Below are 21,517 nucleotides of genomic sequence, written 5' to 3' on the forward strand. Positions count from 1 at the left end.
GCAGGACTTGGTGAGCAGTATTTTTGCCATTTTTCTGTTCCGAATATTTTCTTATTTCTGTTATTTCATTTTGACACCTGAGTTGTCTAAAAACATTTTGGGAGTTCCGAAATTATATTTCAAGCTATCTTTCTGTTGATGTTGATACTGGCATAGCTTAGCTTTACTGTGGTCCAGAGGGTGTAGTCTGTGTGTAATAATACTTAGGTGTGACCTTTATGGCCCAAGAAAAGGTCCATTTTTATGACTTGCTTATGTATGTCTGAAGAATGTGTGTCCTTCAAATGTGTTTAACAGGCTACATGTCAACTTAGGACACTTTGTTAATGTGTTACCAAAACCTGGGTTCCTTTGTTTTGTTTAATTTAAAAAGCTGTGTGTGAGTCTGAATGTGAGTATGTGCAGATAAACGCAGGTACCTGTGGAGGCCAGAAGAGGGCACTGGATCTCCAGAAGCTGTAATTACAGTGGCTGTGAGCCTCCTAACATGGGAACTTAACTTGGATTGAAGAGCAGTTTGTGCTGTGTGCGTATAAAATATTATATACATTTCATATATAATATATATATATAATAGTTTACTGTACACAGTACACAGGGATACAATCCTGGCTGGCCTGGAACTTGCTAAGTAGACCAGGTTGGTTTCAGACTCACAGAGATTCACCTGCCCCTGCCTCGTGAGACCTGGGAGTAAAGACATGTACCACTCCACCTGGATTCTCTATTCTTTAAAAATGTATCAGCTTGTTAATTTTTACTGATTATTTGATTTTTTGGCATCTTACTTTGTGTTTCTATTAGCTTTATATCTTTATATCTCCCTTCTTCCTTTCTTCCATTCATCCATCCTTCTCTCCCCTGGAATTGGGGATTGAATTCAGGGCCTTGAGCTTGCCAAGCTAACACTCTAGCAATGAGTTATATCTCCCGGACTCTCTTTTTTAAGATATAAGAATCTGCTGTCCTTACCCTCTAGGTGACCCAGGCTAGCCCTGCTTGAGGTCTTCCTGTCAGTCTCCTGAGTCAAGGGACAATAAGTGTGCCACATGCCAACTTCATTTAATTTTGTTTTGTTTTTTGAGACAGGGTTTCTCTCTGTAGTACTGACTGTTCTGGAACTCACTCTGTAGACCAGGTTGACCTCGAACTTAGAGATCTGCCTGTCTCTGCCTACTGAGTGCTGGGATTAAAAGGGTAAACCACCTCTGCCTGGCCTTATTCAATAATCTCAACCTGCATTTTTGACATAGCAAAATCTAAATTTAATTTACATGCGCAGCTTCTTCCAGAATATGATTAAGAATTGAATTTTCTTCAAATACTTTCACACTGAAATGTTTGTTGAACATTTCAGTTTCATCTTGTAAACTACATTGAAGCCTTTTTTTTTTAAGTAATCAGTTCTTTTAGCTATGTTAAATTTACTATTCTCTCTGTGTAGCAGCCTCCTCCCTCTTACCTTACCTTTTCTTTCAGTAGAATCTGTGGAAATCATTACGTGGGAATCAGTTTATTTTAGGCTTACCTGCTTTTTAATTCTTTGAGAATACTTTTATTTCACCCTGTTTGGAAGACTCCAGTTTCACTGACATCATTTCTGTCAACAGTGTCTCTCTCTGAAGACTTTTCCATTCTCATTGGTTTTGGGTAGTTCTCAATGGTCAACCCTTCAAGCGTTATCTAGTCCTTGTTCTTCCCTCCATTCCTTCTGGAGCTCTGAGGAGCAACGCCTTGGACCATCTCAGTCCTTCATGCCAACTAAATTTGCTTGTTACATCTGATGCTTTATCTGTGACTTCTGCATCCACAGATGTAAACAACACAGATTGAAAATGTTCAAACAATGCTTGTGCTCATGGGACATACGCATTCATTTCTTCATGCAATGCAGTTTAACTATTTATATGGCATTTGTTTCATGCTGAGCATTGCAGGCAATATAGAGATGGTTGACAGCATGCAGGAGAATGTGTGTAGGTTATATGCAAGTTATACATAATCATAGGTAAAGGCTTCAGTATCTTCAGATTGTGACAACCAAGGGGTCCTGCAGAAACTGAGGTTTACTTTATTAATTTCTTCTTTATAAAGGTTTATTTTATTATTTATTTATTTGTGTGTGTGTGTGTGTGTGTGTGTGTGTGCCTACAGAGGCCAGAAGAGGGCACTGGAGTTGTAGACAGCTGTGAATCATACTATGTGGGTGCTGGGAACCAAACTTTGGTCTTCCGGAAGAGCAGCGATCTCTCTTAACTGCTGAGCATCTCTCCAGACCTGGGAATAAAATTTTTAAAAGGTTTATTTTAAAAATATGTGTATATGTGTACAGCTGTGTGTGGGTATGTACATGGCAGTGGAGGTGCCCAGAGAAGCTAGATGGATTGGATCCTGCTGGAACTGGAGGTCCAGATTGTTGTGTGAACTGGGACCTCTGTAAGAGCAGGGCATGCTCCTAACCACTGAGTCATCCCTCCAGCCCCCATGTTTGTTTCTTGACGTCACACTTAAGCCAATTTCTAAAGATCCGTCTTCTCTTTATTTGATGGTACTAGTTTCTGATCTGATATTTAACCCAGTTTACTGAGTTTGTCATCTCAAGATGTACGTATTTTTTTGGACGTTCTTTTCTCTCCAGTCTGTTTAGTTTTGAAGGTCTTGGTCTGTCTTTTGTTTGCTGGAGGGTCCTTTGGTTCACATGTTATTTCTGACACTTCTGCTTTCTGTTCTCACGGGTCTGCTCCTGCAGAGGGTTGATCCTCACTGGCACTGGCTCACGGAGTCTTGTTCCTCGTGCGTTGTACTATTTTTTGATTGTGAACTCATGCTCTTTGGAACTTTATCTGAGAATTCTTTGAGGCCTGGATGGAAGTCACATTCTTCCAGAGAGGATGTGTGTTTACTTTTACCAGAAGCCTGGAGACACTACAAACCCAGATTCACTTCAAACTAAATGTTCAGCCATGGCTTTGGGGGTCCCATAGTCAAACTAAATGTTCAGCCATGGCTTTGGGGGTTTCATAATCAGTATGCATTTGGCTCCTCATTTCTCCAGATTTTTTTCCTTTCTCGTTTGCTGCTAAAGAATTTCTTTATGCCCGCATCATCTCCAGAGTGGATCAAGGTTTTAAAGATGCCTATTGATGTGACAAGCTTGCTGGGGAGACTTCTCTGGTTGTCTACTTTGCCTTTTAGTTGAAAATCAAAATATGTTTCAATTTGAAATCTGACAGTTCTGTTTTCCATCAAGCAGGTTATGTCTCCTCCAGGATCCAGCGCTCTGAATTCCCGTCAGTGGCATCTTCTCAAACGTCCCACGAACATGAACAAAGCCATTTGTTCTGTTTTGGACGTGGTTCTTTGGCTCAGGGAAACATTTTTCTCAGTCCCCACATTGTTTCCTTCTTTCGACCCCCAATGCCATCATCCTGTCCTTTGCATAGCCTTACAGTTCTTGAAGTTCTTGCTCATTAAACATTGGGAGCAAGGTAGAGTCTGTCCCTGAACATACAGACCTTTTTAAAAGTCAACTCAGATCAGCAAAAGATGGAGACAGTTTAGAGTTTCTAGAGTCTTACTTTGCCAGTTGGGAATCCAACAGGGTGAAAGAAATCAGAAGGAACTCAGAACCACAGGCACTCACCATGGGTTTTTCTGTGAGCTGAAGATTGTGTGTTTACTATGGCAGCCAGCATTATCTAACAAAGTCAGAGCTAATGGATTTCTGTGTAAGAGTTTCCTAAGCAAAGCAGGGTTGACTTCTTACACTAGGCCATCTGGGCAGGAATCTCACTTGGGGAAAATTCCTACAGTGTTGGTTGAGAATATTCTAAAGTTTGTGTCATCCCCTAAGCCTGTTCAAACGTGCACATGAAGAATCCCAGCTTGCATTTGCAGGGAGAACAATGGGTGCCTGGTCCACGAGACCCTGGACATTGATCTGGCTCATGGCTTCCATTTGGCCATACAAGTAGAGAGGCAACTTGTATTTAGAAGTGGGTAGGAAATTTAATGGTAGCTGACCAAGAATGGCAGACACATTTATCTCCAGAAGTGGGGACAGCTTTATTGCTTAGAGCCTTGCTTTTCTGATGATGCTTGTGCAAACACTATCACTATTCAAAGCTGACTTCTTTCCCCTTCTCCTTCACTTGCTTCTTATTTTCTATCCACACGTTCTTCTCACTAAGAAGTAAGGCTCTACGAGAGGACATTCTTTCCTATTGCTGTGATTTTTGCCTCTCCTTGTCTTGACCTAGCACTCAGTTAGTTCAAGGTCACTTTTTCCAAGAACAGCCTTAGTTCCCTCAATTCCAAGTTTGGAGAGAATGCCTTATTGTGATTCATGAGTCTCGACAGCAATTTATCCCAGGACTTTGAAGTAGATGTTTTTTGACCAGAGCAATCGGTTACGGGGCGTCGCTCATAAGCGAGGAGCATTTCCAGTGGCAGTTCGTCTCCGAGCTGCGAGGCTGCCCCTCTGAACTCGAGAGTTAACTTTAACCATGTTCATTGTGTATGTGTGTCTGTATTTGTGTGCATGAACATGTGTGTTATATGGAGGTCATAGGTCTATGTCAGACATTTTCTTAACTATTCTTCCCCTTCTTCCTTTGAGACAGCCTCTCACTGAACCTGACGCTTGCCTGGCCAGCCAGCAAGCCCCAGAGAGCCTCCTGTCTCCACCAGCACTAGGATTACAGTGCTGCTATGCTCAGCTTTTTATCTGGGTTCTAGGGATTGAACTTAGATCTTCATGCTTGCAAGACTTTACTGACTCTCAGACTCCATATTCTTAGTTTTACCTTATTCCTGTATCTATCAGCTGAGCCGCTTAGGGGGATAGGTGTAGGTTTCCTAAGGACATGTACTCATGGTATTGGGGAAGTTAGAATCACTGCAGACATTTGAAAGTTACAGAAGCTTCTGCCATTAACCATATCCCTGTTGTCCATGGTATGGGTGGGTGCAGGCTGATCTCCGTGACTCCCGTGAGCTCTGAGTCCGTGTCTGATGCCTGTCCTTGGTGTCGTTTGGGTCTTCCTTGTGACTCGTTCTCTTGTTTTTTTCTGAACAAATACAAATAGCCCATCAAATGACAATTGAAGCGATGGGGGGGGGGGCGAGGGGAGGGAAGTCAGAGCCGCAATCTGTTAGCTATTTGGAGTAATTGGTTATTTGCTGTGTGTGCGGGTTGGGAAGCCCAGCACATACTTTACGGTCTCTCCTGTTACGGGGGCTGGAGTCACCCCGCCGATATTGGATCCTGGTTGCTGGAGCCCTTGGCTCGGGGCGCCTTTCCCCTGCTTGGCATTCCTGTGGTCTCCTCGGGGGTGCACCCCTCCTCCCTCGGTGCACACTGCAGGGGGGACAGCCTGGGGTGAAACGTCTGGCAAACTCCAGGCCCCCATCAGGGTGGAGGCAGCCCTAGCTCCTTCCAGCCAACCCCCCTTGCTTCTGCCCTCACTCTGCTACCTCCTGCCCAAGGGGTCTTTCCCCTGGCATGAGGGACCTACTTGTCCTTCCATAGAAAAAGATTCTTCTTTTTCTTAGAGGGGTATCCACAGCTTTCCCTGATAACCTACTGGCTAGAGGCTTCCATCAGTATTTAACATAATGCCTTCTTACCCTTCTTGGTCCGGCACATGGTCTACTCCCTAGCTGGGGTTAAAAGGGGCTTAGAAATTTTGCAGTCTTTTGTGCTGGGCACAGGGCTCCTTTGGCGCTCTTGGTGAAGCTCCATCCTTCACCCTGTGACTTTGACACATCTCTACAGGAGCTGAGGCACAGGAAATCAGAACTGAGTAACACGTTTGACAAAGATTTGAAAAGTTAACGTGATTTTGCGTATGAAAATGCACACGGTAACTAGAAAGTGGGTTGACTTTGGCACAGAGAGAGCTCCCCCCAAATCCCTTTTAAATTGAATTTAAGATAGCTAATATTAGTGTCTGTAGTTTGATGGATGCTTCTGCAGTCCCGGGAAGGCCTTCAAAAATACTTTTTCTCTTAAGTAGATTGCTGGAACTCTTGTTAAGCAAAACCGTCTCCACAAGCAGAACGGAGGTTAGGTAAGCTCCCGGGTCCCCGGGGCCCTTCTGGAACCACCACAGATTCCGAATTAGAGAAGTTCATTGCTTTCTTCACAGGATAGAAGACTCATCTGGAATCTTCTTTCTCTCAGCCCACTGAGTATATTCCATTCTCTCAGGCCTTCTGCATGATACCCTCAGGGAGCCAAGCTGTGTCCAACTTAGACTTCTGAGTCTGGAAATGGCTAACAGCCCAGTTCCCTCAGGCCCCTCACCCATGTGTCCAGAAACCTGGCTTTCTTCAGGCCCTTCATGCATGTGGCCAAAAGCCCAACATCTCCCAGGTCCCTCACCCATGTGGTCAGCAGCCTGCCTCCCTCAGTTCCCTCACCCCCATGGCTAGACGCCTTGGTTCTATGAATGCCCCTCACCCATGTGGGGCACATTTCTCAAAATAAAATTTAGCTAAATATTCGGGGGAAGTTATATAGCAAGCCTGCATTCCCTCTGGGCCCATACTTACATGTTCAGCAAGTCCAGTTCCCTGTAATCTCATACAGATATGGCCAGAAAGCCTGGGTTCCCCCAAGGCGCCCTGCTCATGTGGGCTCTGTCTGTAAGAGGCTGACAGATAACCAGCCCCTGTCTTCGCCGAAGCTCATGTGTGTGTATTTACTGGGCCTTGGAAAGCAATACAGCACTTGAGCTAAAGATCTTCCTTCTCTTACCCTCTGCTGTCCCAGTCTGAAGGCAGGATGCATGGCATAGGGTCCCTTACCCTCTGCTGTCCCAGTCTGAAGGCAGGATGCATGGCATAGGGACCCTTACCCTCTGCTGTCCCAGTCTGAAGGCAGGATGCATGGCATAGGGTCCCTTACCCTCTGCTGTCCCAGTCTGAAGGCAGGATGCATGGCATAGGGTCCCTTACCCTCTGCTGTCCCAGTCTGAAGGCAGGATGCATGGCATAGGGACCCTTCTAAAGACAAGGAGGCTAGAGTTCAGGGAGTGTCAACAGGAAGCTGGAAATGATTGATGTTTGCCGTGAGTGTGTAGAGTTCTTCTGAGTCATTGGTAGCAGGATTTGGGCATCTGTCTTTGTGGTTTTGAGGCTATCAAGTGGTTTACTGTGCACAGGGTGAGGTAGGTTTGAAGTCATATCTGGTCTGTGTCAGCCTGACGACTTATATGTTGCATGTGTGTTTGTGCTTGTGTGTCAGGAGAAAATTGTCCTCAGTTTTTTAGACTTCAGGAAACTGACATTCTGTTGTTATTTGAGCTGTGAAGATTTCACACCCGAGTTAGCAAAATTGGGTATCCACTCTGAGGGTGTTGGCACTGTCAACAGCAACAGTTACCATAGCAACCAATACCAGGCTCAGACTATTTCTTAAACATCAATACAGAGCCTCGTAGTACTCTATTGTCTGGCTGACTGAAAATTATTTCTCTGAGAGAGGAACAGCTTTCTGTGTCGTCTGGGATATTCACTTAGTTTCATAAACAGCAGCCATTGCTCCACTTAGAAGAGAGGGTGTGTTTCTGCCTGGTGACCTCACCTTAGCTTTATAACCGTGGTGGCGAATGAGCTTGGCCAGCAGCCCTTCTGTTTGATTCAAGTAGGTGTTCTGGGATGAGAATCTCTGTCCAGGAGCTGCGGCAGGAAGCATACGTTACCTTGGTCACTGGGAGGTTGAGTTGTCACAATTGATAGTTCCAGACTAGTGTAGGTAACTTAGTAAGGACCTGTAAAGAGGGTGTATAATTCAGTAATAGAGCATGTGCTTAGCATGTTCAAGGCTCTGGGTTCCATCCCAGTGGCGTGTGTGTGTGTGTGTGTGTGTGTGTGTGTACCCCTGACCTCACAAGAAGAGTTAGAATTTCCACTAAGCTTTTGCTTTCCATGGTCATGAGAAACACGAGGCGCTGGGGTGATGGTCTGGATCTCACCTTGCCAACTCAGGCCTTGGAGACTTGGGGTGCCTGTTAGGTTGACTATCTTTGTTGCCCGGCTTTGATTCCTCAACAACTGAATGTTGGCTATTGGCGGATATTCAAGAGGCTTCAGTCTATGCGTTGCTCAAACTGACTTTGGTGACTGGTGGGAAGAGGAATGGCCTTGAACCTCGGGCATAGGATGTCAGTAGCAATGGCCAGATCTCCAACTCAAGCTTCAGATGTCACTTTAGAACCCAATCTTCATGCTTCTTCCTCCTCTTTGCTGTGGTCCATGGTTGATGCTTAGCTATTTCTAGATGAAGTCAAGGACATTGGCACTGGAGGCCACAGGACCAGTTTCCTCCCTTTTTGGGGGTGGAGACTCAGTTGCTGGGGCACACCTGGCCAACACCTGGATAGTTCACCTCAAGGCTGTGCTAACTGATTCTGGAACTTCCTTGACAGGTGAAACGGGCTTGAAATAACTCCCCAGAAGCCAGGATGGGGTAATGGCAGGAATGATATTTTCAAGCCGTAACCGTGAGTGTGTTAAAAATATCACTTTATTTTCTGTAAGTCAACTTAATCTCCCTTTTGAGCTCTCATTTTTTCCTAATGGCAGAAAATCCCTGGTAATCTTAGGTATTTTAGGTTTAAACTTAGTCACTTTGGGCTTACTTTTCCCCTCCACACCCCAGAGTGGGGGGTGGTGGCTAAATTCTGGTTTGGCCTTCCTTAATGTTATTTCTCTGGGGAGGACGGCCTGGTTCCCAGTACCAGTCCACCGTGGCGTCTCTGGGCTCTGACTGGGGACACATGGATCAGATTGCGCTTTCTGCCATCTTCTCTTAGTCCTTCCTCTCCTGGGTCTCTCTCTCTCTCTCTCTCTCTCTCTCTCTCTCTCTCTCTCTCTCTTTCCCTCTCTCTCTCTCTCCCTCTTTCTTCTTCCTGCCCATCCTCCCTCTGTCCTGTCCTAACCTGCAGGATTAGCTGTGGAGTGTGTAACACTAATGTCCCATATCACTCTACAGGACTACAGGAAGTGCCAAGGACTTTATTTTGTTGTATCTATGCGGCTTCCTGTCCAGTGCCTTGGCACAGTTCCTTGGAACCCTCTGGCTAGCTGTATACCAAATTCTGCAGTTCATAGAGGATGAATGCAGGAGAAGTTAGGATGATTTGTCTGAAACCATCATTCCCCTCTGGTTCTTGTTTCTATGCCCCTTGAAAGTCCATCTTCTTATTCTATGATGGAGAAGAGCTGGCTGGACAAAATGCTTCCTTAAACATTTATTCGTATTGTTTTTTTAGATAGGTTTCATAGATCCTAGGCAAGCCTCAAGTTCACTCTGGAACTGAGGATAACCATGAACTCCTGGTCCTCATTCCTTCTTCTTCCAGCTGCTGGTTTACAGGCGTGCATCAGCATACCTGCTCTGTGCAATGCTGGGGAACAAACCTAAAACTTCACACAGACTAGGCAAGCATTATATCAACTGAGCCACACCTTCAATCCCTTAGATACATAATTTGATGACACGTTATCTGTTCTTTGTATCTGAAACCAAAGATGGCTGCTTGTTTCCCTCCTCCAATGTTTAAGAGCTCATATACCCATCACATATCTCCTGAGAGGCAAGCTATTACCAGGAAGTAATCTAAGACCTGAGACTGGTCATGTGATCAAAGGTTATGGTCCCCTGCCCCCATGGGAAGACACCAAAAATTAAGACCTAAGTGAGGTATAGCTTATGTCTGGTGGGGATGGCCGCTGTGTAGACAAAGCAAGTTTTGAGGGGGTATAATTTCTCATAAGAAGCTGCACATAGAGAACAGGAGAGAAACGGGAGAGGACGGATAAGAGTGCATTGGAGGAAGACTTTAAGGGGAAAGAAGTGATCATGGATCAATGTGTAGAACTCAACACTCAGCCATTTGAACAAATTGGATGCCATCTTCATCAGGAATGGGCTGTTGACTGTGGCATTTCCTCATTGAAGGAGAAGGTGGAGAGGGTCAATAGACCCTCACCTGAGAGTCCTGTGCTCTGTCTCAGCCATTTGGATTCTGCCCTAATTGCACAAGTGCTTTGGGGGTCTTGGGAGGTGCTAGAGTATAGAGTCTGGTGAGGGTTAGTTGAAGGGGCATTGCTATGTGGCCACGAGGAAGCCATCATCCTCGCTGGGTGAAGACTTTCCAGGGTGTTGCTTTGATAACTCATGTTTCTCTCACTCATGATCTTGGAGTAATCCAGGACACTCACTTGTTCCTCTGGGTGAACTTGGGTGGAAAAATACTTTGGTTTGTAGTTGGGATCTTATGAGGAAGTGGTAGGCACTGATAGTTCCTCCCTCAGGAGGACAGAGGCCATTCAAGAGAAAGGCAAGGAAGTGTTAGACAAACTTGGGACTAGGAAGCCTAATGTGACTGAAGAGGGGGAGCTGGCGAGAGAGCTGCAGGCTCTGACCTGAGTCTTGTGAGGTCCTTGCTAAGGCTTTAGCTTATTCCCAGTCTGCTGACAAGACATCAGAAGGCTTTGCACTCTGAGGTCAGATCCACTTACAGATTATAGGGCTGTTGGTGTAGGAGTGGATTTAGAGACAGGGCAAGTAAGAGGAGAGAGACAGGAGGCCAGTGGAGACCAACATGAGGGGGACAGGCCTGATGGCAGTAGCAGTGACAGGGTGGAGGTGGGGAATGGCAGAATCAGAATGTGCTCTGGAGCTGGGACTGAGAGTTGCTGAGGGCTGCTTGTGGGGATGAGGAAGAGAAGCCTAAAGCTGGTCTGAGCATTGGGCGGAGGGGCTGCCAGTCATTTACGGGAGAAAGGCAATAGGAGGAGTCGGTGGCCTGCTAATAACCAGAGTGTTAGGGAGGTTCATAAGGCATACACTAGACCTTTGGAGGCAACGAGTCATTAATGACCATGTAAATACGTTTGGGTAGTTCAGAGAGAATGATAAGACAAGAATTATAGACAAAGCTAGAGGTGAGTTCAGTGGGTAGAGCACTAGCTCAGCATGCCTAGAACCCTGGGTTCCATTCCAGGCAGGCCCTGTATAAGCCAGCCATGGTATCTGTAACCACATAGCACTTGGAGGGGCGAGGCAGGAGGATCAGGACTTCCAGGTTATCTTCTGCTATACAACAAGTTTAAGGCCAGCCTGCTAGATGTGGGACTTTGCCTCAAAATTATAACAGCAACAGCAACAAAAGATGTTCTTGCTAGGCACTGGGGAGGCAGAGGCAGGCAGATCTCTGTGAGTTCAATACCAACCTGGTTTATATAGCCAGTTCCATGGCTACTTTGAGAGGTCCTGTTTCAAACAAATGAACAAAACGTTGTTCTTAAGAAAGCTGAGTATAGCTGCTGATGGTGGAGCATGCCTTTAGTCCCAGCTCTCTGGAAGTGAAGGCAGGTGGATCTCTGTGAATTTGAGGCATACCTGGTCTACAGAGTGAGTTCCAGGACAGCTAAGGCTGTTACACAGAGAAACCCTGTCTTGAAAAACCAAAAATAAATAAATAAAATTTAAAAAGCTTCATATACAGCAAGCTTTAGACACTGTTTAGTGCTCAAATGTTTGTCTGTTAAAACAAAACAAAATAATATCCACTTTATCTACTAATCTTAAAATTTATTGTGTGTGTATCTCTCTCTCTCTCTCTCTCTCTCTCTCTGTGGGGGGGGGGCAGGGAGAGGACACATGTTTGCCACATGTGTGGAGGTCAAAATACAACTTTTGGAGTTATTTCTTGGCCTTCCACCTTGCTGAATTAGAATTCCTATTGTTTCTGCCTCACTGTGAGCTCCAGGCTCATCCATGAGCATCTGAGTCCTTCTCTGGTGTGGCTCCATCTCTCTATAGGACTGCTGGGTTTACAGATGCCGCCCACTGTATGCACTTTTCATGTGGTTCTGGGGATTGAATTTAGGCTTGTGTAGGAAGCACTCAGAGCCACTGAGCCATCTTTCTGGTGTCATTGCCACCCTGATTGCTTAGAATAAGTCCTTGAGATTCCAACTGTTCTTAGTATGAGCTTCTAAGCTTGTGTTTGATCATTTGTCCTTTTTTCTAAGTTTTCTTGAGATGTCTGTATCCACACAAGTCCTTATTTAAAGTGTGCAGTTTGGCAGCTTTCTTCCCTGTGTAATGAAAGAATTGAGCAGTATCCCCTTAATCCATTTTAGAGTATTTCCCTCACTGCAGGAAAGAGTACCCACTCCCTGTAGCCTCCGCCATCCCCAGCTCTACTTGGCCTTCGGTCTCATTTCATACAAATGCAACTATGCAATATATGTTCTGGTGATTGGCTTCTTTTGCTTAGCGTGTTTTCAGGGCTCATCCAGGTGGTAGAATGTTGCCAAATGTTGTGTGGATAACGTTCTTCAGAAGACATGCTTTTGAGTCATGCCCACCTTGTGGCCGTTCCGAAAAAGGCTGCTTGACACTTTCTAGTGCCTGTTTTTGGATCATCCTCATTTTTCTAGGATGTGTATCAAGAGTAGACGGGGGGGGGGGGTCACATGCAATGCACTCCTTGCCTCTTTTCAGAGTGGCCAGGATGTTTCACAGTGTTCTCGTGTTTTACATTCTCACCAGCTTCTCCCCACGGCCCCTGCCACTGCCACTGAGTTACCTGCCTGTCTGAATAGTCACCCTAGTGTGTTATCTGATTCTCATTGTGGTTTTGGTTCACATTTCTCTGATGACGAGGTGGGCAGTGGCCATGTTTTATTTCTTACTGGCTGCTGTGTATCTTCCCTGCAGCAATGTGATCTTCAGACTATTGCCCACTTTCAAAGATTTATTTTATTGTTTTATTTATGGATCTCTGTGTGAGTTTATGTGCACCATGTGCATACAGGAGTCCTCAGAGATCAGAAGAGGGTACCAGATTCATTCCTGGAACTGGAGTTACAGGTGGTTGTGAGGGACCATATGAGTGCTGGAGATTGAACCTGGGTCCTCTGCAAGAGCAGTATGAATTCTTAACTCATGAGCCATCTCTCCAGCCCCCTTTGCCCATTTTTAAGTTGTATTTAAAAAAATATTGAGTTGTGTCTGTTCTCTAGCATTCTAGATACAGTTTCTTATCAGATGTAATGTTTTCCTCACATCCTGCCAGTTGTTCTCGTCCCATTCTTGGCAGTGTCTTTTGAAGCACGCTACTGTTCTTTACCTAAATTAAAAACAGGGAGTTTTGGGGGGAGGGGGCAGTGAGATGGTTCAGTGGGTAAAGCACTTGCTGCACAATTCTGGGAAACTGGGTTTGGTTTCTGTCACCCATGGATACTGATGTGGAAGGAGAGGACCAACTCAGGACCATCTCTCCACCCCTCAAACGTCTTTTATCCCTTGAGTCAGGGTCCCACATAGCCCAGGCTGACATCACACTGGTGAAAATGCTCCTGCCTCAGCCTCTAGCATACTGCGATGACAGGTATGAACAGCTTCCCTGGCCCGTGATGCTTAGCTATCTCTAGTGAGCCATCCTCATGTTCTGTAACGATCCAGCTGGACCTCACGAGGTCTGTTCGTCTGCAAGTTTTGTATCTGTACTATGTATGCATATTCCCCCTCCCTCCATCTTTCCTCTGTGCTTCTTTGTCACAGATGAAGGGGAAATTTTTCATCTTTTTTTCTTCTATCCTGTGCACCAAAAAATAATTTATTCTTTAAAGACTTGTAGAACTTTCTTCCAAACAAAAAGTCTCCTGGCTTGATAGCCCCGTTGGCAGGTATTTTTGGAAAGTGCTTTCTTTCACTTTTAAGGACAGCAGTGTCTTCTTGTTTCCTATTATTTTTGCATTGATGTTGGCATTCATGTTTTTCTAAAAAATCTCCTAGTTTATCTGGATTTTTGCAGGATTTTGTCATAGATTTGGGACTATTTTATTCTTCCCCATAATCTGTTTTTATTTCATCTCTTTTTTTTGAGGGTATTAGTTATCGATTGTGATATTCCTTTTTCTGATATGTTTATTTCCTTACCATTTTACTTTAAATTTAATTTTATGTTTTACTTACTTTTTTGCTTTTTTCCAATCTCATAAATTATCAGGTTATTTATTTTTATCTTTTCTGTATAAAAGCAAGAGCATTTCAGATTAAGTTTCCCAGTGCCTGTGGGCCTGTCTGCAACCTGGGTGTCTTGAATCTAGTCCTGCTTTTCTCTGACTCAGTGGGGTTATAAGAATATGTCTTTAAATGTCTAACAGCCTGGGACATTTTATCGTTTCTTATTAATTTTAAGCTTTATTGAATGGTCAGAGAGGTGACCACCATGAGTTTATTTCTCAGTTTTTATTGAGACTTGCTTTTGGCTCTTTTCCCCCTAAGTGCTCCAAGGGTTCCAGAAATAAAGGTATTCTTCCTGCTTTCAGTTTTCAAGAAGTCTGTCTTTTGAGTGTTACTGTTGATGGTATTATTCTCCTCCTCTGTCTCCTAGTTTCTCTGTCTCTCTGTCTCTGTCTCTCTCTCAATGTGTATGTATGTTTAAAGACAGAGAACTATATAATATTTTTCCCACAGCTTTTGTTTTCCTGTCTTTTCTTTGTATCAAATATGCTGGTTGACTGCCTGTCTTGCCAGAGTTAACCTGTTAAAGTTTTAAATACCTGGGCTGGGAAAGGAAATGAACCTTAGGACAAGTCAAACAGCTAAACAGTGTCCCATTCTAACCACTATGCTTGTCTCGGTGTTCCTGTATGTCCTGTGTGTTTTCTGTGGGAGCACATGGATGATTCGGCATGTTCACCTCCCTTGAACATGACTGTAAACATTGTCTCGTGCGAGCTGCTCTTCATGTGTGTTCAGTGAGAGCCTGCCTACAGCAGCTCTTTGCATTGCTCTATACTGGTGTCTGCGGGAGCCCTCTAAGGCCAGAAGCTCCATCTCCCTGCACTTTAACCCATCTGAACTGTTTTTTTTTTTTTCTTTTGTGGCTTCAGAAGATCCTCCTGGTAAGTGACAGCCTCATGCTGACACTCATTCTCTGCTGTGTGGGGTCCTGGGGATGCTAGGACTGCACTTCCAGGATGGACAGGGACTCTGGGCACCTCTGGTACCCACACTGCCTGCTTGGATCCCTTGACCTGGTTCATTCAAAAGTGGGAACTAAAAGGGTTTGGCTTCGAGGAGGATTAAGTGTGTTCATGAGTGAACTCAGTTCACTGATGCAGCTTCTAGGAGGTGTCCTACTCAACCTTCAGTGTGGTTTCAGAGTGTTACCTACCGACACCTTGCTCTTAGCCTTTCTCACTGGACTGCCTGGGTTTCAGTGGTACAGAGAAGCCTCAGCCTGAGGACTCTGTCCCGAATAGGTTTCTGGGGCCAATCCTTCAGGGAGCTTGCTGATTCTCTAAGGAAAAGGCACATTCTAGAATAGAGCTGGGGAAGGGCTGAGACAAGAGCCGAGCTGGAAGGTGTGGAGGGAGGTTTGTGGGGCAGGCAGTGGGCTCCTTCCAGTGACTATGGCCGATGAAGGGCAGATAGGGCAGAGCGAGTTGTCACAGCTCATTCTGCGCTCGCTAGCCCCCCTCACTGACCAGCGTCTTGAATAAAAGTCATGTGACAAATGCTTGCTCATCTTTAGGAACTCTGCCTCAATTCTACCTTGAGAAGTCTGCATTCTGGTTCCAGTTCAGAAGGCAGAGATGTAGACTGGGCCATTGAGCTGCCCGGGCTCTGCCTTACTTTACTTTTAGGCGATGCTTTCTCCATATCGTCCCTGCAGAGAACTCTGCTTACTCTTTGGACCGTAACCAATTTGTCCCTGGGGTGCTACATGCTACTGTGGTTATTCCTGCTTCACAGAAAGACAAGAAAGGCCTGAGTGCCTGATGGGAACACAGGGATGGGGATGGAGCCAGGCCTGAGCCAGTTGCTCAGTAACATTCAGGTGGTGCAAACTTCCCCTGTCAACATGGCCTTTGCCCCAAAGCGGCAGAGGTTTCTGGCTCCCTGTTTTCCAAGCCCCTTGATCACTTGCAGGCAAGCCTTGGGATCCAGGTCATCCTGAAGCCATAAGAGGAAAATTCCCATTCAGAAGGCCTTGGTTGGCAGATGGTCTCTAAGCCCTCTTCTCCTTTCTCTTTGCTCAGGAGGAGGAGTTCATTGACTGGTGGAGCAAATTTTTTGCCTCTATTGGGGAGAGCGAAAAGTGCGGCTCCTACCTGGAAAAGGATTTTGACACACTGAAGGTGAGACCTCTCCCCCAGTATGCCCAGTCCTTAGGTTCAGGGATGAGAAGTGGGCAGTTACACTAGGACACCAGGGATGTTTTCACGAGTCAGAGTCTAATGAAGGTCACCCTACGTCAGGGCGTGGATTTCTAGCGAGAAATCACTGTGGACCACAGTGAATGAGAAAGCACTGTGGGAGAGTGTTGACAATACTGAAATGCTGGCTGTGGGGCGAGTTCTGTGGAGTGTTGGCCAGCATGTGTGGGGTCCTGGGTTTGATCCCCGATATCAAAGGATGAAAGACAAATGGAACCAACCAGCAAGATGACTCGGGGGTAAAACTGCTTTCTACCAAGACTGATGGTTCAAACTTGATCCTCTGGTAGGGTCTGTGTGTGTGCCATGGCATGAGTACATGAGTGTGTGTACACACGCTAAATGAATAATAAATATAAAAATACCAAGAAAGAAAATGCCGAAGTGTTTTTAGTGAAATGATGTCAGGGCTTGCTTTAAAATGCCTCTTTAGCTCTCTCTCTCCAGAAAGGAAAAAGGGAAGTGAGGCTGGCCCTGCCACAGATTTTCAAAGTGAAGAATTACTAAAACTGTGAATTGCTGATGTCCCTAACCATGGTGGCTGCCGAGGGCTTTGTGCCATCCTCCTGTTGCTTTTGGAGTTTTGGGAAACCATTCTGCAGTAAAAATTCTGAAGTGAGCTCAAATGTGAAATCCAATTGAGAATATACCTCTGAACCCCAACCTTTGACCCTTATAAGAGACAAGAAGTTATCTAACAAATATAATTAAGATGCTAGACTTTGTTTCTGTGAATAAAAACAGATAAGTGTCCTTCAATTTCTGGTATTTTGAGGACATTCTACAAATACAATTATACTTTTTCTAGGTAGACTAGTTTTTAGAAAGATAACTAACGTTGACTCAAAAAATGTTCTCCAAGGTGTTATGTGGTCTCCGTTGTCAGGTGACCAGCTACCTCCAAATGTCAGATACAATGTATGATTTTTCATGCTAAGTATGTATTGACTATAACATGGAACACACTTTCCTGAATATGATTTCTTATTTATATAAGGTGAGTACAGTCAGATGACCTATGTTGTTTCTTCTGGACTCTAAAATGATGGCGAGTTTGTACTTCACAGCCTCATTCATGGTTGGGAGAACAAGCAGAGGACTCAGGCCAGGAGATGAGTGGCCGTCAAGGGACTGGACTAGGGAAAGTTTCAGCTAGGTGGAGGGGTGTGGGCTGGGTCCTCTGCCTCTGAAAGCCCTGGGTGGGGACTCTGGATGGGACAGTTTTACAAAGTGGTGGTGTCCCCCCAGTCCCCTGGACTCTTGTCTGGTTGCTGGACATAGAGTCCTGGCTGCCCTGCCATGGAGCCGCAGGAGCCCGACAGCACCTCAGGCAGCAAGTCCTTCTGGCTTCGTGGCTGGGCGTGTGAAGCTGGGCAGACAGACAGAACTATTTGCGTACCAGGAAGAAGGTTTGGCCAGTTAGGTCTGGCGTAGGGTGTGATGGCCTTGCCAAGAAATGGGACATAGCAAGCAAGGGTGAGGATTGCTGCCAGGGTGGCCGGAGGCCCCAGCCTCCCATTCCTCAGGAGGATGCCGGATGCAGAGCTGGCACTCGGCTTCCCGCTTGACCTCTCTGAGGAGGTCTCTAACAGCAGCCAAGTGAGCAGAGGCTCTCCAGAACAAAGGCATCCAAACTATTTCTGGGGCAAAATGAGACCTGGAAGGAATGCTGGTCCTTTAATATCAGTAAATATAGGAAGACCACCATTACCAACAAAACCAGCTTATAGTATGACCGAGGTATACAGAGAGAAAAAGAACTATACTTTGGAAATCACTAGCAAAGGGGGTAAAAGCTCATGGTCTAAACAGCAAAATAAAAAAATTACAGGGCACAGCAAAAAATGCATTAAAATCAGAAATCAGAAAAAGTGAAGAACATATTAACTTTCCTAATAAACAAGAATGCATCAAACTCTCCTGCTGAATGATAAGGACTTCGAGACTACATTAAAAGTCAAGATTCACTGCACTCTCCTTAAAGTAAAATGGCTGGGGGAAAACAACATTTCAGGAAGCAATATTTCATGCTATCTTGGGAGACATAATCAGGTTAAGTGTAAATAAAGAGGAATCGTGTAGAATTTAAAGTAGAAAGCAAAGAACAAAGCAGTGGCTTTCTTTCTTTGGTAAAAGATGTATTTCCCGAATAAAGTCTTCCAGAGCTTTGAAATACTCTGAGCAAAAATAGGGATATATAAAATTTTATCTTAAAAGGTAACATCTCAAAATAGCAGAAATTAAAGTTGAGGAGGAAATTTTAATATCCTACATCTTTGACGAAATAGACAGCAAATAAATAAGCAAACAGCAAGCTAAGGCTTTTCTGTAAGCTCCAGCTAGTTACGTTGCCACTTAATAAAACGCTCAATTTGTAGTCTTGAAACAGGCAACAAAATAATTTTAAAATGGAAGACAAAAGTAATAAAAAAATAAGGAATACATTTTCTACCTAACGCTCAGTGCGCATTTACAAAACCTAATCACAAATTAGGTTAGTGATAAGTTACCCAAGACAGAAATCAGTCAGGATATATTAAAGTACAATAAATTGAGGAATTAATAACTTTAAACAAAAAGTCCATCCAGTTGGAAGCTTATAAAGTGTTTCATTCGGACTCCCAGCTTGAACATGCCTGCATAAGTCAGCATTTTCCCCCTTTTCTCTTGGAAATCATTCAAACCCACAAAATCCATTTTTCAGAGAAGCTGGAAACAAATAAAAGCCGCAGACTCCAAAATATAAGTAAGGGCTGCTCAAGGACAACTGAGATTGGGCAGGGGCCACGGGACATGAAGGATGATGGCAGCTCATGGGGACAGGTTCTCATAAACTCCTGTGAAAGTGTACTTCCAAGTGGGAATGCGGTAACTGTGTCAGACAGCGGCTAGATGCACGGGCTTTATTGCTATTTCTCTTTACTTTCCTGTACTTGGAAATTTTCATAATAGTCTCAAAGTGAAACGCTTACAACGTGAAGTAGGAAGTGTGCCTCTTGTTTCCAAGACTGCAGGAGCTCTGAAGGCAGGTCAAGCTGACTGCAGAAGCCTAGACCTGGTGTGATTCAGAGGAGCTGGGTAGGGGGAGCCACATGGAGGAGCCATGTCTGTAGGAGGCCTTGTGCCTCCATGGTGGGAAGGAAGGAGATAGCCGAGCTAGAAAAGGCCAACTCATTTAGTGGTTAGTAAATGTAACTGCACAGCATTAATTTAAAGATCCAAAGTGGAAAAAAGAAGAGAAAGTAGAAATCAAACCAATAAAAAAGAGAAGAGGCCACCTGCTTACCAGGGCTGTTTTGCCAGGGAGCAGAGGAGAAGGAATGTTTCACTGTGAACGTTTTAGAAAGGAAAATTTCAGAATGGGAAGCACGTAGAAAGGGACTCAAGAACGGACAAGGTCCATGAACGGGAAGGACTCTGGCAGCAGAGAAAGCATGATCTTAATGGTGAACAGGACAAAATGGCAGCGTGGAAAACACAGTCAGGGCATAGAGGGTAGAGGTGACAGTCACGACACGGAGAAAATGGAGAGGAAAAATCCTGTGGCACAGAGAGAAGGCGGCAGGTGCGGAAGTCAGGGACAGGAGACCCGACACTGCGATCATCAGAGTCTTTGAGAATGACACCACAAACAGGAAGTTAGATAGAAACATGTAACCGTTTAATCAAATTTCACCATTGTGAAAGAACATTTGAGTATATGATTTGAAAAGGTCCTTTTAAAATAGAAAACCAACCAAGGTGACTTCAGCTTCCCCAACTACACAAATCCAGAGACCCTGAAACAGCACACAGCATTGTCAGTGACACACAGGTGGCAGAGGGCCAGCCATACTGCCTGGCAAGCATTCAGGCAACAGCCAGCTGCTGAGGGGGGTTAGCACCTCCCAAGGATGGTGTCTGGGACCAAGCTGAGATTTGGAAAGAGCTCAGCACGGGAACTAGTCATGATTGCATTGTTCTCTGGAGCCCAAGTGAACTAGTGGGAGGGTCAGGGTAGCGAGACCACGAAAACATCGTTCTTACTGAAGATGTAGCGGCGTAAGGATGGCAACAGATAGTGCAGAAGGAGGGAAGGTGAGGTGCGCAGTGAGTTCTCACAGTTGTGCTATAGAATAAACGGAGTGGACAGATCTTTTCTCAATTTATAAATTAAGTCTGTAAGTAGGTTCTAAGCAAACAATGTCAAGGTAAATATTGAGGAGGAGAATCTTGCTTAAAACTGGCTGATGGGGATGAGAAAGAAGAGAAGGAGGAGAATGGGGAGGAGGAGGGAGAGGAGGAGGAGAATGGGGATGCGAAAGAAGAGGAGGAGGAGAATGGGGAGGAGGAGGGAGAGGAGGAGGAGAATGGGGATGAGAAAGAAGAGGAGGAGGAGAATGGGGAGGAGGAGGGAGAGGAGGAGGAGAATGGGGATGCGAAAGAAGAGGAGGAGGAGAATGGGGAGGAGGAGGGAGAGGAGGAGGAGAATGGGGAGGAGGAGGGAGAGGAGGAGGAGAATGGGGAGGAGGAGGGAGAGCAGACTATAGAAAGAATTTTAGGAAAACATATGAAACTAGAAATTTACAAGGCTATGTAAATACAAATGTATGTAAACCTTAGACCCGAGCCATCTGTCTTGTCAGTACGTGTAGCACCAGTCACTTATTACAGCCTTTCCTTCCGCTGCTGCCACCACCGCCCCATCCTCCTTCTTCCCTGCACAGCCCTTGCTGCCTGGAATGCACTGTGTGGACCAAGCTGACCTCAAACTCACAAAGATCCACCTGCCTCTCTGCCTCCCGAGTCCTGGGATTAACAGTGTGGGTCTCCATGCCTGGCCTTACTGCAACATTCACCATCAGGTCTGGAAATGCTCTCTAACTCCAATAGAGAGATTCAGGTAAAGAAGTTGGCCACATACCAGGCTGAGAAGAAAGCCTTGAGCTTTTGAGAAGAGGCAATGACCCATGTACCACTTTCTAACCGCAAGACTTTAAAACTAGAAATTAGTTTTAAATCCCCAGAGCCTTCCTTACCTGGAGAATTCAAAAGACATTGTACTTTTAAACACTTTTGGGAGGCATGAGAACTTCTGTGCCCTAGGCTGTCTGTCCTCAGATTCACCATGTAGTGAGGATGGCTGGGACCTTCTGAGTCGCCTACGGTGCCTGAGTGCAGGGATCACAGGCATGCACCACCATAGTCCTCATCATACTTTAAAGAAAAATAAGATTTGAGAAGAGGAAACAACACAAACTATTGAATATTAAGAATTCAGCCATAT

General features: G+C 45.1%; 1 protein-coding gene across 16 annotated transcripts in view; it reads left to right on the forward strand.

Moving 5' to 3' along the window:
- The window catches only part of Dysf (dysferlin), a 201,592-nt gene that overhangs the window by 150,355 nt on the left and 29,720 nt on the right, over positions 1-21,517 (forward strand). For all 16 annotated transcript variants that reach the window (XM_057791040.1, XM_057791074.1, XM_057791057.1 and 13 more), the window contains one exon: positions 16,075-16,173. In XM_057791040.1, coding sequence (XP_057647023.1) covers positions 16,075-16,173 — 99 coding nt within the window. The remainder of the gene's footprint in view (positions 1-16,074; positions 16,174-21,517) is intronic.

This window comes from Chionomys nivalis, chromosome 1 (genome assembly GCF_950005125.1).
Source record: "Chionomys nivalis chromosome 1, mChiNiv1.1, whole genome shotgun sequence".
NCBI classification, from domain to species: Eukaryota; Metazoa; Chordata; class Mammalia; order Rodentia; family Cricetidae; genus Chionomys; species Chionomys nivalis.